At 39.5% G+C, this 26,902-nt stretch overlaps 3 protein-coding genes across 3 annotated transcripts; all 3 read left to right on the top strand.

Annotated features, from left to right (window-relative positions):
- Nucleotides 1-287: 287 nt before the first annotated feature.
- On the top strand, nucleotides 288-6,409 carry LOC139310850 (lysozyme C, milk isozyme-like). The gene is made up of 4 exons (XM_070935082.1): nucleotides 288-444; nucleotides 2,950-3,111; nucleotides 6,144-6,222; nucleotides 6,325-6,409. The coding sequence occupies exons 1-4, from the start codon at nucleotides 309-311 to the stop codon at nucleotides 6,407-6,409; spliced, it is 462 nt and encodes a 153-aa protein (XP_070791183.1). The 5' UTR covers nucleotides 288-308.
- Nucleotides 6,410-16,005: 9,596 nt separating this feature from the next.
- Nucleotides 16,006-16,953, top strand: LOC139310849 (olfactory receptor 1f45-like). The gene has a single exon (XM_070935081.1). It carries the CDS (start codon nucleotides 16,006-16,008, stop codon nucleotides 16,951-16,953), a length of 948 nt encoding a protein of 315 aa, XP_070791182.1.
- Nucleotides 16,954-22,458: 5,505 nt separating this feature from the next.
- Nucleotides 22,459-23,388, top strand: LOC139310284 (olfactory receptor 5C1-like). The gene has a single exon (XM_070934445.1). The coding sequence runs from the start codon at nucleotides 22,459-22,461 to the stop codon at nucleotides 23,386-23,388; it is 930 nt and encodes a 309-aa protein (XP_070790546.1).
- Nucleotides 23,389-26,902: the final 3,514 nt, after the last annotated feature.

Raw genomic sequence — 26,902 nt, 5'->3', positions numbered from 1 at the left:
TTAAAGAAGAAAACCAGTGGCAACCACTGTTCCATGGACATACAAAAAAGGAGAGGGGAAACGAGAGGGGAAGACTGAAAGGGAGGTTAAGCTCCTGAGGCTCAGTGGTTTAAAGGATATTAAAAATGATAAGAAATTATTAAGCTGTGCTGCTCTATGAAGTAACAAGCTTTGTTGGCAATTTCTTTAATAGGCCTATTTCCTTTGAATCATTTGGGACAAGCTGCCAGATCTCTCCCAACAAAAATAATAATAATAATAATTCTGGGTTACCTCAAGGAAGCCTGGTCTTCAGGAAAGCTGCAGCAATGAAGGCTTTGACCCTCATCCTCCTGATTTTCTTCACTGCTGGCAGGGAAGCCAAAATATTTGGCAGATGCCAACTTGCTTCTGTTCTGAAATCGAATGGAATGGATGGATACCGTGGCATCCACTTGGACGACTGTGAGTTTGCTTTTCTTCTTTCTCTCCTGATACCCTTCCTGACACCCTTTGTTTCAGGGGACTGACAGTGGTGGTGGAGGATGTTCTGCTTTTCAAGAAGCAGAAATTTCATCCAGTTAAGTGGAGAAAGAGGGGAACAATTCCACTCCACATCTCAGACGCCAATGTGTACCCACCACTCTTGCCAAGAGTTTGTTTTTTAAAAAAATTGCCATATTGACTGTAATAATGAAATTAATTAAGTATGAAGAAAATTTCATTGATGTATGAATGAATTGAAATAAGATTTAGAAATATAAATAAGTTTAATTATGAGATTGTAATAGTTGGAATATTTTTAAATTGTAACTAGGGAAATTGTAACAGTTGGAATATTTTTAATTGCAATTTTGGAATTTAATTAAAAAGTGGAAATGATATTGTATTATGAATTAATTAGACTTGTGAAATTAGAAATGATTAAGATATTGTTTGAAGAGGCATAAATACATATATTTGACAAAGTAATTGAAAATTGGAGTTAAGATTTAAGAAAATGTACTGTATAAAGTAATTTGGCATTATTTAGTAAGAAAAGATTATATACTTGAAAAAATAATAGATAAGAAATGAATTACTGTAATGCTATATAATTAACTGATCTTTATTAAGATGTTGGATTGTATTATTTGGAACAGTTGATAAAGAAAAATATTTGTGATTATAATAAGGGAATTTAAGGAAATATTGGGAATTACATTATGTTGTGAGATTTTAAATTCAAGGGGTTTAACTTAGAGACGAAAAGGGAAGAATTGAATTCTATTAAGATTAGAGATTTGGATGAAGGGTAATATTGGTTTATAAAAATTAGAGAGAATAAACACTATGGCAAAAAGTGAACATATATATTGTGTTGGAGATGACTAAAAATTGTATAAATTTGTGAACCGGTCAATACTCTGTTCAGAAAAATGCATTGTATGTTTATTTGTGTGTTTGTGGTAAAAAAAACCCAACTTTTTATGAAAAAAAAATTGCCATATTTAAAGAAGGGAAGCTGCTGCTGCTACTAGTTCAACAATGATCTCTCCAAAAAAACCCTCAAGTCTGGTTCATTGCCTGCTCTCCCTGGAAAAGAATGCAGACAGTATCAGACAGCCTAGCAGCTGGTAGCTCTTCTCTGATGTAGGGTCTTTTTTTGTGGGTCCTTACTGCCTTAGCCTCTCTGGCCTCACGCCAGTGGTGGGTTTCAAAATTTTTTACTACCAGTTCTATGGGTGTGGCTTGGTGGGTGTGGCATTGCTTGGTGGGTGTGGCTTGGTGGATGTGGCAGGGGAAGGATACCGTAAAATCTCCATTCCCACTCCACTCCAGGGGAAGGTTACTGCAAACTTCCCATTTCCTCCTGATCAGCTGGGACTCAGGAGGCAGAGAATAGATGGGGACGGGGCCAGTTAGAATTTTTACTACCGGTTCTCCGAACTACTCAAAATTCCACTACCGGGTCTCCAGAACTGGTCAGAACCTGCTGAAACCCACCTCTGCCTCACACTCTCCCTGCATCTGCTGCTGAGCCTTCTCTGGACTCCTCAAGTGTTGGATCGCTTAGCGTGGCCAGACTTCTTCCCAGGGCTCCTGGTAGTCCGATTCTGGCTTTCCCTGCCAACCATCAAAAGCCTGGTTGCCTCTGCTGGATCATCCAAGACCTAAATTCCAAGCCCTACATTCTCTTTTTCTGACGTGGCCTTATCTCTGCCTGCTACCGCTGCTACAATTTCAGGTGTACTTAGCTGGGATGTTGCTTTTTCCATGTGCTTACAGACTTTATCCACACACAATGTTCTGCATTAAGATATACTTAAAATCTGTGTACAAGCTGAGAACTCAGAGGGGATGTATTACAAGCAGCCAGAAAAATATAAAGAATGCCTTTGAGATAACCATATTTTAAATTCTTTCTAAGAAGAAAGTTGCTTTCCAAAGTGTGTATGATAGCAATAAATAACACAACTGCCTACTCAATGAGGTGGTGTGATGGTTCAATAGTTAAGATCCTGGGCTTATCGGCTGGAAAGCTAACAACCCAGGTTTGAGCCCCAAGCATAACATGACAGGGTAAGCTTCTTGCTCCTGCCAATTTAGCAGTTCAAAAGCAGGCAAATGCGAGTAGATGAATAGGTACCACTTCAGTGGGGAGGAAACAGCGCTCCATGACATCATGCTGGTCACATGACTGCAGAAATGTTTTCAGGCAGAGCTGGCTCCGTGGTCCTTGAAATGGAGATGAGCACTGCCCCATATAGCCAATTATGACTAGAGGAGAAAAAAATCCACAGGGACACTTTTCTTTTCCTTCCCACTTCATGAGATCCATGAAAAATTGTGAAGGATAAATCATTATCCTTCAAAATATTCGACGAACAAAAGAAACGAAGGGTAAAATTTTTTCCTCATTAGCATCCTGCCAACTGGTACTGGAGTCCCTCTCTTTTTTAATCTAAGGATCTGTCTGGTTTAATCTAGGGATTTGTCTGGTTCATCATGGGAGCGGATTCGACAGTGAATTGGTAACCTCGCGAAAGAACAGAAAGATTCAATTCTTTGGGATTTTCCAGATAAACAGCCACTGGTGGTGTGACAAGAAACAGGGATATTCAGCTAATCTCTGCAAAAGGCCCTGCAGTGGTAAGTAAATGCTTTAACATGAGGCTAAGCAGAGGAAACACTTATGAAATATCCTAAAGAAGATGGATCACCTTATATATATTTTTTTTTATTGAAAAAGTTTTAAAACAAACACATTTTCCCCACAACCCCCCCCTCCCAACCCCCCCTCCCCCTCCCCGACTTCCCAGAGCAGAACACAAGGTATTTCTAATGACCTTTAACAATAAGCTAAATTGCATAACCAATCATTAAACTAACACTCCTATAAAAAAAAAAATTCTTAACCCCCCATATATAAAATCCTATTTCTTAAACATAATACTTCTAATATCACTTATATAACACTTATACAAATAAAAGAAATCATTCATAAGCTATTTGATATTTTTTGGTCTGATACTTATTTTGTATATAATCAATCCATCTTCTCCAGTCCTGTATGTACCTTTCTTGTGTGTGATCCTTCAGATATGCTGAAATTTTAGCCATTTCAGCTAAATTAGTTACTTTCAATATCCAGTCATCAATAGTAGGCAAAAAGTCCTTCTTCCAGTATTGTGCTACCAACAATCTTGCTGCTGTTATCAAGTTCAAAATCAATTTAGTCTCTGCAACTGTACAGTCCGTAGTTATACCCAGTAAGAACAACTGTGGAGTAAATTTCAGTCTCTTTTTAAGAATATTCTGCATCACCCACCAAATCTTTATCCAAAATGCTTTGATTTTTCTACAAGTCCTCCATATATGATAATAAGTTGCATCATCACAGTCACATCTCCAACATTTAGCTTGCACATTAGAATACATACATGATAATTTTTTAGGATCTAAATGCCATCTATAAAACATTTTATAAAAATTTTCTCTTAAATTTTGTGCTTGTGTAAATTTCACATTTCTAATCCAAATCTTTTCCCAAGTCTCCATCATTACTGGCTCTTGAAAATTTTGTGCCCATTTAATCATACAGTCTTTAACCAATTCCGTCTCAGAATCTATTTCCAATAAAGCATTATACAACCTTTTAATATGCATTTGTTTTTGATCTCTAATTTGTTTTACCAAATTCTCCTCATTTTGCACAAAGCCAGTTTTTTGATCTTCCTTCCATCTAGCTTGAAGTTGACCGTACTGAAACCATGTATAAATTATACCTTCTTCTCTCAGTATATCTAAAGATTTCAAATACATTACCCCCCTTTCCATAATAAGAAGCTCTTTATAGGTAATCACCTCCTGTTTTTGTTCTATACTTATATTTTCTATTGCATGTCTAGGATTTGCCCATAAAGGTATCTTATAATTTAACTTATATTGATATTTTTTCCAAACCCTTAACAAAGCATTTCTTAATATATGAACCTTAAATACTTTATCCACTTTTTTGTCATATAACACCTTATATTTACAGGGAAGTTCTGGTTCCTCTTCTCTTTCATCAGTCTAGCTACCTCCTGCTCCCAAAATTACTATGCACATCCCTGCCCTCTGGACACACATACAGATTGTACTCAGAAATGAAAGGCAGGATATGAGTCTAACAAATGGGGAAACCAAACAAATTAGTAAAGAATCATCTAATGCACTCCGGCTTTTATTTCTGTATCTGACTAAATAGTAAACACAAATAGTAGTAAATACTGAGTAAGGCAAGGCCAGTTCAGGTTAGCTTTGTACATCAAGACTCTCCATTACTTAACTCCCCATCTCTCTAGAAGGCCTCATTACTGGTAGAACAAGGTTAAGCCCTTTGGCAGAGTGAGATTTGTCAAATTTGTTGATGCCCATTCGGTCTTCAGTAGAGGTAATCATCCTTGACTTACAACAATTCATTTAGTGACCTTTCAAAGTTACAACGGCACTGAAAAAAGTGACTTGTGACCATTTTTCACACTTACAACCATTGCGGTAACCCTATGGTCAGGTGAACAAAATTCAAACGCATGGCAACTGATTCATACTTATGACGGTGGCCGTGTCCCAAGGTCACATGATCACCTTTTGCACCCTTCTGACAAGCAAAGTGAAGGGGGAAGCCAGATTCAGTTAACAACCATGTTAACCAAATTAACAACTTCAGTGATTCACATAGCAAATGTGGCAAGAAAGATCGTAAAACAAATGTGTTACTTAGCAGCAGAAATGTTGAGCTCAGTTGTGGTCGTAAGTCAAGGACTACCTGTATTTGGCTAGGGAGAGAGAACCTCAGCACAACTCTTCCAGCGCCTGCATTAGGCAGACCTCATCCACTGCTTTCTGTTCCTTGTCCCTGATCCAGTCTCGAATGATGGTTTTCTATCTGGGAGGCAAAGCTGTGGGTGTACAATCTTTGATTTCTGCAAGAAACAGCTGCCAGTGCACTACAAAGCTACTAATAGCCCTGGCAGAATGCAAATAGGAAGGAAAGATTTTCAGATTGTTATCCAGGTGTTCCAAAAGGCCGCAACCTTTAAATAAGGAAAATTCAATTTAGTGACGACCTCCTCACGAAATTGCCATTGAGCTGAATAGCAATAGCAATTGCACTTAGTCTTATATGCCGCTTCATAGTGCTTTACAGCCCTCTCTAAGCGGTTTACAGAGTCAGCATAGTGCCCCCAACAGTCTGGGTCCTCATTTTACCCACCTCGGAAGGATGGAAGGCTGAGTCAACCTTGAGCCTAGTGAGATTCGATCTGCCAAACTGCTGGCAGCCGGTGATCAGCCGAAGTAGCTTGCAGTACTGGACTCTAACCACTGCTCCACCGCCTGCTTTCTAAAACAAAATTAATTTAAATTAATTTTAAAATATATATCCAATCCTGAGAAATATCTCGCAGATGGTTTTGATTTGAAAAGATCCCTTTTAAAGAAATCCTTCATTATTCATTATTTTTTCCTCAGCCCTCACTAAATTGCCATTGAGTTGAAGCCTGCTTTCTAAAGCAAAACCCAAATTAGAGAAATTAACTTAAATATATATATCCAGTCCTAAGAAATATCTCACAGATGGTTTTGATTTTAAAAGATCCCTTTTAAAAACCCTTCATTATTCATTATTTTTTCCCTAGCCTTCCTAGATGATGATCTCAGAGATGATATTGCATGTGCTAAGAAAATTGTGTTGGGTAGGCAAAAAATGAATGCCTGGTGAGTCTACATCTCTTATTAATGTGATCCTATATTACTCAATATTATTGCTAAGCATATCCAATATTCTAAGATACGTAATATTCTTATTTTGGCTTTTAGGGACGATTGGCAAATAAACTGCAAAGGGAAAAATATCTCAGAGTGGACTTCGAACTGCAAATTTGATTTCTATGATTCTGGATAAAGCTGTACAAAGGCTATAGGCCTTCGATTAGATGCTTTTCCTAATATAAGAAGCCTTCCACACACTGTTTTAGGTAGCTATTATCTTCAGTCTATCTTGTTATATCACTTCTTTGGAACATCTTCAATAAATTCAAGAAACAGTGTACAATCATTTTCTCTTTGATGACTGAGATGAAAAAATAGACATGATTATAGAAGAGACAAACACTTGATTCTCACTTCTGTCCCTCTATTTGTATTCATATATGGTTCACTCCATACTGTTTCTGTATTTCAATTTTTTAAAAAAAATAAAGATTAATCTTTAACTTGAAATGCATACATTTTGACATCATTTTTGTATGTACATGTACCCTCCCTCAACATATTCCTTTTTCATCTACAGAAAAGCAGGAGCCTTTAGATACAATACTAGATACAAGTAGGACATGGCTTTCTTTTTGGTTCAGAATATTATTCTTTATTTATTATTCTTTATTTAAGAGCCTTGGTAGTACAGGGGTTTAAGGCACCCTGTTATTAAAGCTGGTTATTAAGACCAGCTGCCTGCAATTACTGCAGGGTTCGAATCTCGCCAAGGCTCAAGGTTGACTCAGCCTTCCATCCTTTCTAAGGTAGGTGAAATGAGGACCCAGATTGTGGGGGCAATAAGCTGACTTTGTATAAATATACAAAAGGATGAAGGCTATTGCTGAGCACATTGTAAGCCGCCCTGAGTCTTCGGAGAAGGGCGGCATATAAATCAAATTAAAAAAAAAATTAATATTACCCTCCACTTAGAATTGTCACCCTTATGACCATTGCAGCATCCCCAGGGGTGAAATCAGGGGTGAAATGCTCCCGGTTCGGACCGGATCGCCCGATCTGGTAGCGATGGCGGCGGATGGTTCGGAGAACCTGTAGCAAAAATCCCTGCCCCCCCCCCACCATGCCCAGCTGAGCCGCACAATCATCAGAGGCTTTTTTTTTTTTTACTTTTAAAAGCATTTTTTCTACAACCTCTTCCAATGAAAAAATGCTTTTAAAATTTAAAAAAAAAAGCCTCTGATGATCGCGCGGCTCAACTGGGATCGTCAGAGGCTTTTCAAAGCATTTTTTTCTGCAACCTCCTCGGCTGAAGAGGTGGTAAAAAAATGCTTTGAAAAGTCTCTGACGATCCCAGCTGTGTTGCCTGATCATCAGAGAGGCTTTTCAAAGCATTTTTTAAAAAGCCTCTCTGACGATCCCAGCTGAGTTGCCTGATCGGCAGAGGTTTTTCAAAGCATTTTTTTGCAACCTCTTCGAAGAGATTGTAGAAAAAAATGCTTTGAATTTTTTTTTAAAAAAAGTTGGCCACGCCCACCCAGTCACATTACCCCGCCCCCCCACCAAGCCACGCCTACAGAACCGGTAGTAACAAATTTAACATTTCACCCCTGGGTGAAATGCTCCCGGTTCGGACCGGATTGCCAGTAGCGATGGCGGCAGGTGGTTCGGACAACCTGCTTCCCCCCCCCCCCATGCCCAGCTGAGCCGCGCAATCATCAGCGGCTTTTTTTTTTAATTTTTAAAAGCATTTTTTCTACAACCTCTTTGGCCAAAAAAAATGCTTTTAAAAGAAAAAAAAAAGCCTCTGATAATCCCAGCTGAGTTGCCTGATAGGCAGAGCCTTTTAAAAGCATTTTTTTACAATCTCTTCAGCCGAAGAGGTTGTAGAAAAAATGCTTTTAAAAGTAAAAAAAAAATAAAAAAAATTGGCCATGCCCACCCAGTCACATTATCCCCCCCCCCCAGCCATGCCCACAGAACCGGTAGTAACAAATTTTACATTTCACCACTGAGCATCCCCATGATCATATGACCAAAATTCAGAAACTTAGCAACTGACTCATGTTTACGACAGTTGCCCTTTTGCAACCTTCTGAGTAGGAAAGTCAATGGAGAAGTCAGATTCATTTAATTTGTAATTAACCTAACAACTGCAGTGATTCACTTAATAACTGTGGCAACATGGGGCAAAACTTACAATAAAAATGATATATAAAATTTAAAATTTAAAGAGAAGGATGAATTAAAAATCAGTGTAAAGGGTACATATATAACTGGTTACCATCCGCATACCGATGATACCTTGTCCCATCGGTCCCACCGATCTCACTCGGTGGTTTCATGTAGATGTTAAACATGAGTGGAAAGAGTACTGAGCCCTGCAGTCCACCACAAAGCAGGAGCCATGAGCTGGATCTCTCACTTTTTCTATCAACCTTGACTGGGACTGGCTTCAGAAGATGGAGGTGAGCTAGCACAGAACTGTGCCACCCACCGCCAACTCCGTAAATCAACCCAAAAGGGCAATACGGTTGATGGTATGAAAAACTGCTGAGAGGTCAAGAAGAGCAAGGATAGATACACTACCTCCATCCCACTTCCCACAGATGTCATCCAGGCCTGAAATCTGATTGAAAAGGATTCAGACAATCTGTTTCCTCCAGGCCCCTCTGAAGTTGCAATGCCACCGCTTTCTCAGACTGGAGGAAAATTGCCCAAAACAATGTGGTCCAGCCATGACTTTTCTTGAAGAGGGGGCGCACCACGCAGCCTCTTTAAAAGGAGCCAGGAACACCCCCTCCAATCTCTAGTTGTAACTTGCACAATTCTGATTTTTGCAGGTATCATGGGATTGAAATACTTTTTCCAAAGCTTTGTTGCTGTGCCAAATGCTAACCTGAGGTATATTTCTTGACTACTTATGTTTTTTAAAATTGATCATCAATCTTCAAAGGCAGAAGCTATCTACTACTTTAGTACCATCCATGTCTGTTCTAAGGATGGTTGCTCAACCTGTTGTCGTTAGTTTGGTTTCCTTTATATTTATTTTTATTCCCATTTTTTCCTGTGCTTCTTGACTTTTATTACTAGATCTTGCAGATGCCTTGCATTGATTGTTCATTCATTCATTCATTCATTCATTCATTCATTCATTCATTCATTCATCATCATCATCATCAATATAAAACATCAAGGACTGTAAGCAGTTTATATAATTATTATAAATACATTATTGCTCAACTGGCTCATACATATGCCCTGCTTGTCAAGTATCAAGGTGCTCTATTAATGGTTTCTCAAGGGCCTGTCTTCAAAATGTGGTCTCCATCTGATCACCAATCTGTTGATAAGAGAGGTGAAGCATGGTTGAAGGGCTCTAGGCTGAAAGCACTGTTGCCTCCCCCTGTCCATGTGGACATTCCAAAGGCTTGGAAGAGGAACCTTCAGAGATTGGGGATGTGTGCTGAGCTCCAACGGGCCACTACAGCACTGCTCCCTCCTGGTTTTGTGATTCCCCTAATAATTTTTTTTAATGTTTATACATAGGAAAATTGAGACTAAACCTCTGGCTGCAAGGCCATAGGGGCCTGTTGAATAAATGACAGCAGCAGTATTGGAATTGGATCATACGTGGAGGCCACCAGACTGGTGAAGGGGCAATTGGGAGCTGGGCAGATGGGTTGAAGAGGTAAGTAGGAAAGCAGGGTAGACCAAGATAAGGCAAATAAAGGCCGATGAAGCCACCTGGCAGCTCAGTGAAATGCTTCTTCACTGCATCACTTTTGACCTTGAATTATTCCCTCCCTACCCAAAATACCCCACATGCAAAATATTCCAAATGACTGAGGATAAAGAGACAGGAAACAATAGTTCCCCATCCTGCCCTGCAGCTCCTTCAGGGGAGTGACTGGTAGATCATTTCCCTCACATTAGACGATGGATTGGAAGAGGAAAGATGGCAGGTTTCTGTCCTAAAACTATCTGGCATTTCAGGGTGTTAGGCAGCAAAATCTATAATACCTGGAAGACAAATGATGAAAGAAGGTTGTGGGTAGAACATTTTTCAAACCAGTGTGAAACACATTGCCAGGGGTGGGAGAAAGAGCTCTTAGATAAACGATAAACAAGCACAGCCTCATGGCCATGTATTCCTCAGGTTACTACTTCAAGGTTCACCTTGCCCGCTAATTCTACCTCTAGGTTCAATCATTCCTAAATGATTTGGAGAAACACAGGGGGACTTTAGAAGCATCGGTGTCTTTCATTCACTGGAGATTAAGGAGCAAGTTCAACAAAAACCTCTTCTGGTTCCCTTGTGGTATAGGAGCCACAGTTCAAAAGAGATCCTAATGTTTTGAATTCACTAACAACACCTTTGGATATGTTTCCCTGCATATATTATAGAGCTATTGAAAATAAAAACCATGATAGGACTGAAATTGATTTCTGAGAACACAGATTGTTCCTCTTTAATGTTCAACCTTAAACAAAAGAGGAATATGACTTGAACAGACTGGGCATATTTTTTTGCATCTTCCAAAATTCCATTTCAACATCTACCAATGATCTCAGGTAAGTGTGAGAGGCTATAGGACTTATTTATTATTGATTAATGAAACAGATGTCATGCAAAATCCATCAAGGAAACTCTTTCGCTTCTTATTTAAGAAATTGAGAGGGGGGGGAACCATAACAGGGTTAAGCATTTGGAAGGCTGGGGTCTAATACTGCTGAATTCAAATGGAGGAATATTATATGTGTATCCGATAGGTTCAGAACCACCCACTGCTGGCCCATTTTATTGTCAGTGTTGTTCCTTAAGGAGTGGTAAAATGGGTTGAGAGAATTAAATTCAAGCTAATGTTTAAGCATAGAGAAGGCTGGGTTTAATATCACTGAGTTCAAATAGCAGAATATTATATATCCATTGTTGCTGATTAGAAGTTTTATTCAGTCTAATTTTTGAATACAAAAAGTGTTTGTGCCTAGAGGACTGTATTTTGGATATAATATTTAATATAATATTTTAATCCTTAATCTCACCTCTCATGTCCTCTGCTCCCCCTAATAAGTTCAGAGTCACCCAGCCCTGGTCAATGTTACCAATGGAGTGGTAATGATGGATTGAGAGGTAATGATTTTATTTCCATTGTTGCTACAAATTACGGTTGGTATCTGCACACTGTTCCATTTGTATGGAAGGAGGTGGATGGCAGATGTCTCAGATTTAATATTGATAAGGACATCTGCCATTTCCTCAATTCTGTGCTCCGTTTCAATGAAAATCACTGATTCAGAATGAATTTTAAATATTCACCATGGTTCAAAATATATTTTTTAAAAAATATGGAAAGACACATTTTGCATAGATACAATCTAATTAATTGCTTAATTAATGCCTTTTAATATCTCTAGCACCATCATAATTTTTTTAAAAAATTATCTAAAATTCCACCATATGCGGAAACATTAAAAACAGAACTTAGTGACAGAAATATGCTCATTACAGTTTTACCTGCAATTGATAATTAATTATTTTGATGATTAGATTGACTTTTTATTTGGATCCAGATCAGCCTAAGTGGGAAGACTTTAGCCATCTGATTGTCTGCCTGCCCACCTCCCTTTTTCCTTTATAGATTTTGACACTTATTGTTTATGTTGGCTTACCAATTCTACCAACTGTTTTTATGAATGAAAGGTTCTCTTTTCACTAGCTTCTTTTGTGATCCTGCTGCTCCTCAGGCTTTACGTGTTCAGATTTCTTCACATCCTTAAACCTTGCCAGTGAATTTCATCAGCCATTGTTTATCTCCTCCGTTCCTTTAGTTCCTTCAAACCATCTAAGTTTGCTATGTGGTCTCCAGGGAAAGGAATACTTACCACAACTACTATATCACCTGAAATAGCAGCAGAGAGGGAAATAGTCATTGTAAATGTATTTCCTTTGCCTTTCATTTTCCACCATTGAATATATTTCACAAGGAACAAAACTTCTTACATGTAATGGTGAGGGGATAGCATAAAATCTAATATTCTTGAGGGAGTCAGTATATATGTGAGTCACATATTGATAAAATAAGAGTCTTTTTTCATCAGTTCCTCTGTTCCCAATAATAAGAAAATAAGAATTTCTGATTATGCATGAACACACCTTTTTCCATGCACAGGAGACAAATATTTGCATGTTTTAAAAAAATCTTGTGAGAACAGAAGATGCTTAGTAATATATTTATAGGTTTTATTATGTGCAATTTTATTATGTGAAGTTATATTTGACACAAATTGCATTGGGAGTTTTGACAAAATGAGAAGTGTCCAAATTAATCAATAAATAGCTTAGGTTAAAATATCAGAAAAACAGAAAAGGAATGTATTTACCGGTATGCAAAATGGCTTAGATCAGTGGTTCTCAACCTTCCTAATGCCGCGACCCTTTAATACAGTTCCTCATGTTGTGGTGACCCCCAACCAGGGGTGGGTTCTAAAATTTTTTACTACCGGTTCTGTGGGCGTGGCTTATTTTGTGGGTGTGGCTTGGATGTCATGTGACTGGGTGGGCATGGCTAGCTGGTCATGTGACTGGGTGGCCATGATTATGTGTATAGGGACTACTCAGAGGGCTGCAAAAAGTCATTTCTGACACGTCCTCGCACTTTTGACTGGTCCTCACATTTATGACCATCCTCACATTTATGCCCATGCAGCATTCTTAACAACCATGTCACTCATTTCACAATTGCTGAGCCTGGTGGCTCAGCAGACTGATAGCATTGTGATTAACACCAGCTGTCTGCAATTACTGTAAGTTCGAATCTCACCAGGCTCAAGGTTGACTCAGCCTTCCATCCTTTGGTAAATTGATGGTAGGTAAATTGAGGACCCAGTCTGTGGGGGCAATAAGCTGACTTTGTATAAATATACAAAAGTATGAAGGCTATTGCTTAACGCATTGTAAGCCGCCCTGAGTCTCTGGAGAAGGGACTGGACTGGTCAAAAGTGCAAGGACTAGTCAAAAATAACTTTTTCAGCCCTCTGAGTAGTCCATATGCACAAAAGGACTACCCAGAGAGCTGAAAAAAGTGATTTCTGACAGGTCCTCACAAATCAAAGATTTCTGAGACCAATGGTGAATACTTAAATTTCAGTAGTCACCAATCCCAGTCTTAAAATGAGTTTAGAATCAGTGGGAGTCACTGATAACAGTGAACTAACTAGCTACTGATAATGAGTCCAGTCCTGCCTTTCTTTTCCTTCTGTCCAAGTTTTGCAAGTACTTTTTCCAGGTATATGTTTTATTCCAAAGTATACAAAGCATTATTGTTAGGGAAAAAATGGGTCTTCCAAGCAATTTTAAAAGACACTGTCAGAATGACTCTGCTCTCAGCCTCCCTTGTGGCTCCTTGAAAAGCATCCCCCCCCCCACATATGTGAATGAAAAGAATAAGCTTAAAAATCCTAGCCATTTAAAATTGAAAATATGGAGAATTGGGAGGATGAATTTGAGACACTAAGGGAGATGTTTCAAAAAGTAACGGAGGCATTTAAGGGAAATAAAGAAGCAGAGAATTGATTAGCTTGCAAAAAAAGAAAGAGAAAAGATGAATGAGAAGCAAGAGAAACAAGGAGATAATATTGAAAAGGAAATAATTGAAAAAAAGATAAAGATGATTACACTGGGTTCAATAGAAAAAATGGAATAAGATGAAATATACTGCTAATAATTAAAAAGATGAGGGGAAATTTTGAGAAATATACTTGATAAATGAAAGGAAGACAGGGGTTGCCTGGACTTCATAGTGGAAAATATAAAATTGAAAATGAATACAGCAATAGAGAGGGATGAAGGAAGGAGAAGAGAGATGGAAAAGGGAAGGAAGAGAAGGGAGGAAGGAAGGGAAGGGAAATTAGAGTAAGAGTGAGGGTAAGAGAGGGAGGAAGAGAGGAGGAGAAGGAGAAAGGAAGAGGAAGTAGGGAGAAGGAGAAGGGGGGGAAGAGAAAGTAAGAAGGAAAGAAAATACAGAGGTGGTAGGTTTGAGGAGAAAGATTGCTGTACAATAAAAAAGATGAAAGGGAAGAAAGCCAACCCCAAACAAATATAAAGATATTAAGATAAAGAATGAATTGTTAAACTTTAAAGAATAAAAGAGAAGAAATATGAATAAATAGCAATAATTAGAAACACACGTACAAACATACAATGTATTTTCTTTGAACGGAGTATTTGGCTGGTTCACAAATTTAACCAGTGTTTAGTCATTTCAATTAAATTTACAATTTCTATATTTCCTTTTTGCCATATTTATTCCTCATCTATTTTTAAAAAAAACCAATATTACCCTTCATCCTCATCTCTAATCTTAATCAAATTCATTTTTTTCCCTTCTATTCTATATTATACCCCTTCCCATTGTCATCTATTTTTAAATCCATCCTCACATTGGTTAATTATGTAATATTACAGTTGTTTAATACAAATTCAACGTTTTAATATAAATCAATTAGTTATATAACTCTTTTTTGTATATTAATCAATATGAACATGAATATTCCAATTATTTCCATGCCATCCAATTTCTTACAAATCAATTAATTATATTTACCAATAATAATAAACCAAATAATTTCCCCCATATATTCCTCCAAACCACAACTTAACCATTTCTGTTTTCAACACAATATACAATTAATACTATCTCAATTATTACAATTCCCTAGTTAAATAGAGCTTTTTTTCTTTTGTGTTTTAAAGTCTTGAACTCTCCTCTTTTGCCCTAAATTTCCCATTGTTTGCACCTACCTTTTTTGGTGAGGAAAAAGAAAATATATCTGCCTCTGCCTAATTTTCCAACGTAACAGCCAAAGCCTACTTTACTTCCAGTTTCGTTTTCAGCTTGATTTGCATAAGGAGAAAAAAAATCTGCTCCAGCAATTTAGCTCTTTCCAGCAAGCTGCAGAGCCCTGCGCAAAACAGCTGAGAACAAATCAGCTGAGAGTTGGGAAGCAGATATAATCAAAGGGCTAATGAGGCTATGCTGAAGCTGAAAGGAGTTGTTTTTTCTTGCTGTTTGCTTGCAAGGAGGTAACTGCTGCGAGGCACAGGCCAAAGGGTGGGGACCACCCTCCTTGCCACTTAGTGCCTCCCTGTTGCCCCCTTTTGCCTCTAGCACCCCCCTGCCACCCCCCTTGCCTCTTACTGCCCCCTAAGGCATGGTACCTCCCACTTTGGGAACCACTGGCTTAACTACTTAAGTACTTAACAACCAGTTCTACCGAAGTAGAATCCCACCACTGGGTCTACCCATTTATTTTTGCAGACACCGGTCTACTCATTTGTTTTCTTTTAACACTGATCAGCTGTATGGCGGCCCTTTGAAGCCCCAGGCAAGAGTTTAAACAGTTTTTTTCCCCTCTAGCCATCAGCTGGGACTCAGGAGGCAGCAATAGATTGGGGGTGGGGCCAAATAAAAGGTAAGAATAACGCGGGGGGTGGGTGGGGCCCCAGAACCGGTTTTCCGATGGTCTTAGGCGACTCCTGGAAAAGGGTCGTTCGACCCCCAAAAGGGTCGCGACCCACAGGTTGAGAACCACTGGCTTAGATAAAAATGATCAAGCTTAGTGGTTGAAAAAAGATAGAAAGTAATACCGGTAACAAACCACTTTCAGAGCACTGCCAAGAAAACTGGACAGAGACAAGCAAGGGAACTCAAATGTGTGTTTAGGGTGTCTTTACTTACTCTTGTTCCTTTTATTTTATTTTGCCTTTCATCCTCACCTTCCAACAGGATGGAGACAGACAACAGAACCATCATATTAGACTTCATCCTCCTTGGCATCTCAAGCCAACAAGAATGCGACATGTGGCTCTTTGCCATTTTCTTGATCATGTATGTCATCACAGTGTTGGGAAATCTCATCATTATTTTGGCCATCCGACTGGACCATCATCTCCTTCATACACCAATGTACTACTTCCTTAGCAATCTGTCACTGGTAGATATATGTTTCACATCAACCACAGCACCCAAAATGTTGGCTGGTGAATTCTCTGGAAAGAGGACGATCTCATACGGTGGGTGTTTGTCTCAAATGTACTTCTTTATTGCTTTTGGCAGCACTGACAGCTTTCTCTTGGCCTCCATGGCATTGGATCGCTATGTGGCCATCTGTCGACCCCTGCACTATGCCATCATGATGAGAAGACACATATGCCAGCTGTTGGTGGCAACTTCTTGGCTGGCTTCTCACCTCCATTCCTTCCTACATACACTCCTGATGTCCCGCCTCTCTTTCTGTGCCTCTAACCATGTTCCCCACTTTTTTTGTGATGTCTTTCCACTTCTCAAAATCACTTGCTCCAACACAGCTCTGAATGCTCTGGTAGTACACTCAGAAGGTGCTTTCATTGTCAATGGAGCTTTGGTGGTTATTGGCCTTTCCTATGCACGCATCCTGATGGCTGTATTGAGAGTCCCTTCAGCCAACGGAAAGAAGAAGACTTTTTCTACCTGTGGGTCCCACCTGATAGTGGTTTCCTTATTCTATGGCACAGTCATCTGGGTGTACTTCCAGCCCTCATCCAGTTTCTCACCTAAGAATGACACACTGGCTGCCATCATGTACACCATGGTCACTCCTATGCTCAACCCTTTCATCTACACTCTGAGGAATGACAGGATGAAGGAGGCCCTGAGGAAGCTATTCAGAAGGAAATTAAGCACCCAAGATATATAGCCCTAATATTTTCATGTCCCAGTTTGTGGGGTAGTTGTTTCTTTTCTGCTATTTACATGGTCTAAAATATCATCCTGAGATGTTCTGCACAATGAAGTTTAGTTATTTACATATTTAAAGCATTTACATGATTGCCCAACTCAGCCAAGGTGACATTGGGGTAACTTACTCCCCCCAAAAGCAAAACCCTAACAAGAAGAATACAAATTTCCGTACATATATCTACAACAATAATAAAACAAGGAAATAAGAAAATGGTGATCTGAACGACAATAACACTATCATCCAATTGGCGCTCCAGCATCACTCAAAGGACTGTGGAAAGAACCAAGTATTGGCAGCCTTTCTAAAGAAAGATGAAGCTAAAGGAAACCTTGGTCACACCAGTCACACAGGAAGAAAATGAGCAAAAAACAAGAACGTTTTCTGTACTACAAGTCATCTTTGTTTTTATGTATTCTTTTGAATCTGCTACACATAAGTAGGTCTTCATTTTTCAGCCTAGTTTATTATTAACCATCTATCTTTCAGTGATCACCTAGTAGATTGGTAATAGGAGCAGTCTGCCTTAACAAAATGCTCGCCATACTTCCCTAATTCATGGGTATAGGACAGGAAGATAGCCCAGTGTCTTGAAAATATTGGAAATTTCAGTTTCAGTTTACTTCAATAAATATAACTCATGGCAAGAGTTCATGGGAGCAGCAATTAGCATCCTGAGCTGAAGTTTGCTACATAGTGATGAACTGAAATTGTGGAAGTTAAAATCTTGAATGACTTAGAACATCCTTATCTAAATATCCAATCATATTGGGATCTGCTACCAGGAGGAAAAGCAGTAGAAGCACTGTTGTTTTTTTTTTTTTTTGCCAATAGTTGAAAATAGAAGGGAGGGGGTGGGGGGGGAAGGGGGAGGGGGAAAGGGTGGGTGGGTGGGCAAGGGGGGTGGGATGGAGTGAGGGTGGAGGGGTGGGAGGGGTGGAGAAAATGTTTGTATCTTTTATAAAACTTTTCAATTAAAAAAAAGAAAGAAAAAGAAAATAGAATCCAACTAGAGGGTGTGGGCAGAGTATTATACTGCTGTATAATCAAGCAATGGTTTCGACTCTTGCCAAAATCCTTCTAGAAAGAATTCTAAAAAGTCTATCAAAAATAGATTTCATTTACATAACTGTACATTGCCCTGATTTGCTTCTTCCATCTTTATTTCTGGTCACAGTAGACACAAACTGTTATCCACATGAAAGGAAGGGGGAAATGAGAGCATTTCCTCTGGTCTTTTCCATTCTGATTGATACCTGTATGTACAAAAGCTGCCATATTAATAAAGCAAGTATAGTATTTGTGGTGGAAATGATGGACTTTCCCCATTTGATGTCTTCTGTATGTGATGGACTTCAATGCCTATAAATGATGAGAGTCCACCATATGCAGAAGGGACCAGATTAAACATCAAATGCACACTATATTTGTATTGCCCTTAAAGTATACAGTTCTAATTAAGATACCTAACTATTAAAGCAAACTTGAAGTGCATTTTGAGAATGGTTTTTAAATTAATTATCCACCTTATATTTAACTATTTTGCTGATAAGAGTGTTCTACTTTGTCAAAGGCTTTGCTGAAATATGATAGATTATGATACCACTTGGCTATAATGTACCAAGAAAGTTATTTTAAAAAGGAAATAAAATTATTCTTATAAGACTTGTTCCTTTCAATTACCAGCAGACTTCTATTAATTGCTGCATTCTTTTTAAGGTGCTTACAGATGAACCCTTCATTACATGTTCTTGAATTTCCCCAAGTATTAATGTTAGACCAAATGATGTGCCCAGCATATGAAGGAGGGAGGGAAGGGAGGGAGGGAGGAAAGGATTGTCTGCCATCCTCAATATCAAAAAAATTCAACATGAACAGTTTGCCTCTGATCAGGGGTGGGCTGCTGGGGATTTGCGAGGGTTCGAGAGAACCTCTAGCTAAGATTCTGTGCAGTTCGGAGAAGCCCAAATCCCACTCCTGGCTGGCTTTGCCCACCCCACCCCACCCCTCCCAGGAGTCCTCACATGGCCCGTTTTGGATGCGGGTAAGTGCAGGGCACATGCGGAGGCTCGGTGAGGTTGAAAAACGGGCCTACCAGAAGTTCGGGAAGGCCTGGGGAGGCTGTTTTCTTCCTCCCGGAGGCTCGAGTTTAGCCTCCGGAGCCTGGGGAGGGGCAAAAACACCCCCCCTGCCATGGTGCAGGAGGCAGACTAAGCCACTCCCACTATGGCCACGCCCATCTAGCAACCAGGCAGAGAACCCCTTGCTAAAATTTTTGAAGCTCACCCCTGCCTCTGATCATATCTATTTGTTTCATTCACCCCTCTCTCAAAGTTTCACCAGCTATATTAGTTTCCTGAGATGCATTCAATGTATTATAGAGATCATTTGATGTGAGAAAAATTAATATTCTTTAGTAAAACTCTGTTTCCTAAAGTTGAAATCATAATTCTGCATTTATAGAGGCAGAGACAGACAGACAGATATGGACAGATAGTCTATACCGGATGCTATTCATTTGGGAATACTTATTTAGTTTATATAATTGATAGTGATTATTTCACTTGGAGAGATTTTTTTTTAAAAAAAGTCAGGAACCCATAGGTTTAACCTATGGGTTAAATAACCCATAGGTTATTTAAATAATCCATAGGTTATTTAATAGGAAAATAATTGGAAGCATATTTGGTCTTTAGGACAAATACTGTCATCTCAATCCATTTTCTAAATTTCTACCTAAAATAATGGGCATAAAGATGGAGGTAATAGAAAAATGATTAAGCTGTTAAAGATGAACTAGAGCAGCACTATCAGAAAGAAATCCAGCAGGTTCTGACAGGTTCTGGAGAACCAGTAGCGGAAATTTTGAGTAGTTTGGAGAACTAGCAAATGCCACCTCTGGCTGGCCCCAGAGTAGGGTGGGAATGGAGATTTTGCAATACCCTTCCCCCGGGAGTGGGGAGGGAATGGGGATTTTGTAGTATCTTTCCCCTCCCACGCCCACAGAACCGGTAGTAAAAAAAATTGGATTTCACCACTGAGCACTACCAACCAAGATGAAATGTAGGCAATTCAAATATTGAATTTTTAAAAAGCATCATGCTTCCTTTATTGGCATTCTAATCAATTTTTACACATACATTAAAAAAAACTTTCCTATTTGGGGGGGGTTGAAGAGTATAATATGCATGTGCACAGGCACACACACACAAAGACACAGCTGGACTAGTTAACTCAGCAAAAGAAAAAAATATTTTTAAAAAGGTTCTCCTTGGTTTCAAATTTCAGCCTTGTATATGCTAGACAAAAATAGTAGCCACTCTGCCTTTAGTATCCACTCTGCAATGAAAGTGAGTTATACAAGCTATTAGGGAGCAAAGTAAGCAGTGTAGGGGTTTCCTTCTTCTACAAAGGAGCTAAGAATTGCTGATGTTAGCCTACATTAACAGAAGTATATAATCCCAAACATGCTCTTCCAAATGCATAGGAATATTCAGGGTAACTGACAACCCCTAACCCTAACCCACCCTGCAGCAGAGGCTTCTATAGAAATACAGAATGGAGAATTGCAGTGTACATCTCTGTTTTTATTTTCTGTATTTAGGAAGAAATGGCAAACTCATTAATATTTATTTAAAGGGATGCAAGAATTTTCATTTATGGGTTAAAATCTAAAACATCTTAAATATGTCTAGTTTGATGAAAAGAAGGACCAGGGGTGACATGATAGCAATGTTCCACTATCTCAGGGGCTGCCACAAAGAAGAGAGAGTCAAGTTATTCTCCAAAGCACCTGAGGGCAGGACAAGAAGCATTGGGTGGAAACTAATCGAGGAGAGAAGCACCTAGAAATTTCCTGACAGAACAATTGATCAGTGGAATAACTTGCCTCCAGAAGTTGTGAATGCTCCAACACTGGAAGTTTTTAAGAAGAGATTGGATAACCATTTGTTGGAAGTGGTGTAGGGTTTCCTGCCTAAGCAGGGAGTTGGACTAGAAAACCTCTAAGGTCCCTTCCAACTCTGTTACTATATTCTATTCTATCTTTTTCCCCCCTATCCTCCATAATCTCCTTAATTAGAAAGAAAGAGAAACAGAGAGAGACAAACAAGTCTCTGTGGAACAGAGCTACAGAAAACAACTAACCATTTAAAGAAAAAAAACCTATAGTTGTTCCCAAAGGGTCTTTTTCAAGAAGTAGTGAGAATTACATCACCTTCTCAGCATGAGGGGAGATGGTGGTGGAGCAAGGGAGGGTGGAGAACTTCATAAAGCAGTATAAGAAATCAGGAAGCAAAGGCATCTAAAGTAATCTCACAAGAACTGATAAAGGAGATTCATAGTCTCAGCTCAGGTATGATGGGTCACGATCCATGCCACAATCAGCCAATGGGTGTTATGGTTCTAGGGGGACTTTCTGTTTATATAATATTGTATTTTACCTCAGTATATTCAAAATCAAGGTAAGTCAGTTCTTGCTACATTGGGATGGGGTGAGTAGAAAGAACCGTTTATATATTCTGATTAAGGGACTCCTAGACTTCTAACCTACTGGGATGTCCTGTTCTAATGGCACCACAGAAAAGGACTAAAGAATTCAGACAGCTCACCAGAAAAGAGAAAAATAATAATAAAGTTCCCAAACTATGGGGTGAGTTGAAGGAGGTGGATTGTTTTAGTCCCAAATTTTAGAAGATAATGAAGTGATCTATAGGATGTAATTTGTTGGAGGAAGTGGAACCTATCAGAGGAAAGTGTATTAACTTCTTCCCTATTCAGTTGCATGTGTATTAATATCAAAATACATCCTTGTGGAGAAATGTTCACTGCAGCAGCTTTGTGAATCCTTGGATAAATAATATTAAGATCCTTTTCAAGACTTGTTATTAGACAGAGACAATGGAGGTCAGCTGAATTGATCATCTACATCATGAGCTGCTGGTTGAGGAAAGTGCAACTATACATTAATCTTTACTTTTAGGGTTTAATCATCTCCTCCTTGCCCTAACAAGTTACTATTTAACAATTCCATGAAAGAGTTCTTGTCTACATTTGTCAATGATACCCAGCATTCTTCTTTAAAATAATGGAAATTGCAATCCTTCAGAAATGCAGTAATAGATTGGGGGGGTGGGGGTGTCAGTTTTGGCTACCCATAAGCAAACTTAAATCTGAATATATATTTTTCTAGGATAACCATGGCAATTTTAAAGAATGGTCTGCAAATTCAATTACTTTGATTTTAGGGACAGTTAGAGAGTGGGGTATTAGCATAGTAATGCTAATAGCCATCTATCCATTAGCATCAGTAGATAGAGTATATATACAAGCCAGTATAATGGAAAAAATATACTGGAACCTATAACAGGAGGATGGTGGAGCAATGAAAACATCTCGATTGCAAATAGATTATTGTTTGACTAAGTCCTCTTTTCACTACATTTTTTAATGCCAATAGGTACAATGGCTCTTCATCACAATACCACCAAGGTGACAGAGTTTATTCTCCTGGGCTTCACTTCTCAACGAAACCTTCAGCTCCTTCTCTTCAGCTTCTTCTTGCCCATCTACCTCCTTAGTGTGGCAGGGAATCTGGGTCTAGCTATTCTTATCCGAGCTGAGCGTGCCTTGCACACACCCATGTACTACTTTCTAAGCCACCTGGCCCTGATGGACCTATGCTCCTGCTGCACCGTAGCCCCCAAAATGCTCTTGGGGCTCTTGAAAGGTTATGACTCCATTCCCATCCCAGCCTGTGCCCTTCAGATGTTCTCCTTTGCAGCTGCTTCAGATGCCGAATGTTGTCTCTTGGCAGCTATGGCCTATGATCGGTACGTGGCCATCTGCCGCCCATTGCACTATGCAACTGCCATGCCACAGCGTCTCTGCTGCCTCCTAGTGGCTGCTTCCTATGTGGTAGGGATGGCCTCTGGAGTGATCCATTCCAGCATGGCTTTCCGTCTGCCTTTCTGCCGTGCAAATACTTTGGACCATTTTTTCTGTGATATCCCCCCGGTTCTGGTTTTGGCTTGTGCAGACACACATATTAACCAGTTCTTGCTCTTTGTAGTCTGTGGAACTATCCAGAGCATCACTCTGATGGCAATTATAAGTTCATATGGAATTATCCTCTGGACTGTAGGACGAACAGGATCATTTAGAGGTATGTCCACCTGCGGATCTCACCTTACAGTTGTTGGGGTGCTTTATGGTACCCTCATTTTCATGTACCTACGGCCTGATGGCACATATGCTCCACAAACAGACAAGATGACTTCTGTCTTCTACACAGTAGTCATACCTACCCTTAACCCTGCCATATACAGTCTTCGTAACACTGAGGTCAAGCAGGCAGTCAAGAAGAGGTTCAGTAGTGGAAGGCATCAGGTTTAAAAGAGTGGAAGTATGATAGGAGGGAACAGCTCTTCCTAACTCATTGTGGGAAGCCCCCCAGAAGAATGAAAATTTTGGGAAATATTTAAAAAGGCAGAATATTATATTTCCCCTAAAGGAGAAATGAAAAAACCTTAAGGGAGGCAGAAACCAGCCCCAGTTTCCCTTCCCGCAAGCGCACACCCAACCTGCCACTGATGAATGAATGAAATAAATGGTGTGCGCTTGCACAGCCAGCGCATGGACCAGGGCGGCGATGGTGGCGGCACATTCAAGAAGGAGAGCAGCTCCGGTAACTTCCGGGCGCTTGCCTTCCCTGGCAGCCAGCCGCGGGAGAAAGGTAAGGAGTAGGACACGCCACGTGGCCAAGGGTGAGCAGGCGGCGGCTCCACAGCAAGGCTGGAGTCAGGGAATCGTGCATTCCCTGACCCAGTTGAGGCAGGCGGTGAGCAGGCGGCAGCTCCGGGGCTTCAGTAATGGCGCATCTCTGGGCCCCAGCCCCCGACCCAAAGCGAAGGGAGAGCAGGTGGTGAGAGGGCAGGGCAAGGCCGGACTCTCTTTCTGGGCATGTCGCTTCTGCCTGTTGGGCCACTTCCTGAAGCTGGCAGCTCTGCAGCAAGCCACTTTGCTTTTCCCCTCTTTTTCCTCTTGGGAGGCTTGCGTGGTGGCACCAGCAGAAGCGCTGCGGGGAAGTGGCCCAAAAAGCAGAAGCGCTGCACCCAGAAAGAGAAGGGCAAGAGGGGCCAATGGGCTGCAGAGGCTAAGGCAGGTGGGCGGAGCCTCCAGCTGCCATCGCTACCGGTTCTCCGAACTACCGGCCATCATCGCTACCGGATTGGGCGATTTGGTCCAAACCGGAAGCATTTCACCCCTGGTTATACTTCATCAAAAAAGAGAACTTTTCTTTCCAATCAGCCTCCAGCCTCCATTTTGTTTCCAGTGTCTTTCTCCCATATTGGACCTGGACCTGGATATTTCTTCCAACATCATTATATTATCTCCCTGAACCTGGTGTCTTCCAGCTATTTTGGACTCCCTGTCTGGAAAATGAAGACCTAAGAATTATAAGAACTGAAAATCAACAAATCTGGAGGTTGTAAAAACTACGGTAGTATGCAATATATCTAAGTGAATGTTCTGTTGAAACATCAAGACCTACTTCTGATGGAACATGCATATTTTTTTTTATTTAAAAAGTTTTACAAATACATTTTCTCCCCAGTTTCCCTCCCCCAACCCCCCCAACCCCTCCCTAACCCTCCCCTTTTCCCCCCAGGACTTCCACAAAATAAAATCCTAATCAAAAATACATTTTATGAAACTTAAACCCCTCCACCCCCTATATACCATTTATACCTTCATAAAACTCAATTAATCTATCCCTACATAATACATTCATTCAGCTAAAAGCTATCTGATATTTCCTAGTTTGATATTTATTCTGCACATAGTCTATCCACTTTTTCCACTCCCATACATAAGTCTCTTGAGTTCTATCTTTTAAATATGCTGAAATCTTCGCCATCTCTGCAAAACTGACCATCTTCAAAGTCCATTCTTCAATAGTGGGCAAAGCATCATTTTTCCAATATTGACCTATCAATAATCTCGCTGCTGTCACCATATACAGTATAAGCTTTGTTTCACCCAATGTAAAATCCTTAACTATACCCAATAAAAATAATTGTGGAGAAAACTGAAGTTTTTTCCTCAAAACATTTTGCATAACCCACCAAATTTTTATCCAAAAAGCCTTCACTTTCTTACAAGTCCACCACATATGATAATATGTGGCATCTAAGCAATCACAGCTCCAGCATTTTGGTTGAACGTTAGGGTACATACACGATAATTTCTTAGGATCTAAATGCCACCTATAAAACATTTTATAAAAATTTTCCCTCAAATTCTGCAACTGTGTAAATTTAACATTCTGGACCCATATTTTTACCCATGTTTCCAACATCACTGGTTCTGCAAAATTTTGTGCCCACTTTATCATACAATTTTTAACCAGTTCAGTTTCCGAATCTCTTTCTAACAAAACATTATAAACCCTCTTAATATGCATTGGAGCTTTCTCTTTTTATATGTCTAACCAATTCTTCTTCATACATCATTATACCAGTTTTTTGATCTTCTTTCCATCTCAGTTGAAGTTGATTATACTGTAGCCAAGTTAAATTAATCCCTTCTTCCAACAGTGTTTCTAATGTCTTTAGTTGCCATCTGCCCCCATCCATAAAAAGAACTTCTTTGTATAACACCCCCCCCGAGTGACATTATATTTGTATTCCACATGGTATGACCAAGATCAAACCATAACGGTATTTTGTAATCCCATTTGAATCGGTGCTTCTTCCAAACTCTCATCAAAGAGTTCCTAAGTATGTGGCTTTTAAATACTTTATCCACTTTGTTCTCATAGAATAAATATGCATGCCAACCAAATTCAAGATCATGACTTTCTATATTCAATATTCCAGTCTTTATCCTTCCAAACCAGTCACTTGCTTGCGTCAAAGCTGCTGTTTCATAATACAGTTGTAGGTTTGGGAGTTTAAGACCTCCCCTTTCTGGGACATCTTGCATAATTTTCAGTTTAACTCTCGGTTTTTTCTCATTCCGGACAAACTTATTCAGTCCTTTTTGCCATTCTCTCAATTGCTTATCACTTTTAAGCACCAGAATCATTTGAAACAGAAAGAGAAATCTAGGCAAAACGTTCATCTTAACTGCTGCTATTCTTCCAAGTAACAACAGCTGCAGTTTTTTCCAAGTCTCCATCTCCTTTTGTATCTCTCGCCACAACACCTCATAATTATTTTGAAATAATTTTATATTTGAGTCTGCAACTTGAACTCCTAAATATTTAACTTTTGATACAATTTCAAAGCCTGCCTTGCTTTCAAGTTCCTGCTTACGATCTTGTGTCATGTTTTTAACAATCATCTTAGTCTTTTTCTGGTTCAGTCTAAATCCTGATATCATATCATATTCTTTTATAATGTCTTTCATCTGAATTATTGATTCCATCAGCTGTGTTAGGGTAACAACTAGATTATCTGCAAATGCCCTGGTCCTATAATCCTCATGCCTAATAGCTATGCCATATAATGAGTTTGAGTCCCGTATTGTATTCAACAAGACTTCTAATGTTAGAATAAATAACAATGGGGATAGCAGACATCCTTGTCTTGTTCCTTTTTCAATACTAAAATTTGTAGTCAAACTTCCATTAATAATAATTTGTGCCGTTTGTTGTTGATAAATTGCTGAAACCGCCTGTATAAACTGATCCCCAAAGTCCATTTTTCTCAAAGTCTTTAGCAGAAAATTCCAATCCACTCTATCAAAGGCCTTCTCCGCATCCAGAAACACCAGCACTGCAGATATCTGTTTATTCTTCTCAAGATAGTCCAATAAGTCTATTATTTGCCTCACATTATCCTTCATGTATCTGCCTTCTATAAATCCTGCTTGGTCATGATGAATCACCTCTTGAATAACTGGC

This window comes from Pituophis catenifer, unplaced genomic scaffold (genome assembly GCF_029215685.1).
Source record: "Pituophis catenifer annectens isolate HBS135680 unplaced genomic scaffold, rPitCat1.0.hap2 SCAF_2, whole genome shotgun sequence".
Taxonomy (NCBI): Eukaryota; Metazoa; Chordata; class Lepidosauria; order Squamata; family Colubridae; genus Pituophis; species Pituophis catenifer.
The sequence above is the reverse complement of the archived record's forward strand: the minus strand, read 5'-3'. Positions and strand labels throughout refer to the sequence as shown.

Excerpts from the sequence above, each read along its gene's own strand:
- LOC139310850 (XM_070935082.1), top strand. The coding sequence starts at position 309 with ATGAAGGCTTTGACCCTCATCCTCCTGATTTTCTTCACTGCTGGCAGG. Across the intron at positions 3,112-6,143 it reads CTGCAAAAGGCCCTGCAGTG|CCTTCCTAGATGATGATCTC; the intron begins GTAAGTAAATGC and ends TTTTTTCCCTAG. Across the intron at positions 6,223-6,324 it reads AGGCAAAAAATGAATGCCTG|GGACGATTGGCAAATAAACT; the intron begins GTGAGTCTACAT and ends TTTGGCTTTTAG.
- LOC139310849 (XM_070935081.1), top strand. The coding sequence starts at position 16,006 with ATGGAGACAGACAACAGAACCATCATATTAGACTTCATCCTCCTTGGC.
- LOC139310284 (XM_070934445.1), top strand. The coding sequence starts at position 22,459 with ATGGCTCTTCATCACAATACCACCAAGGTGACAGAGTTTATTCTCCTG.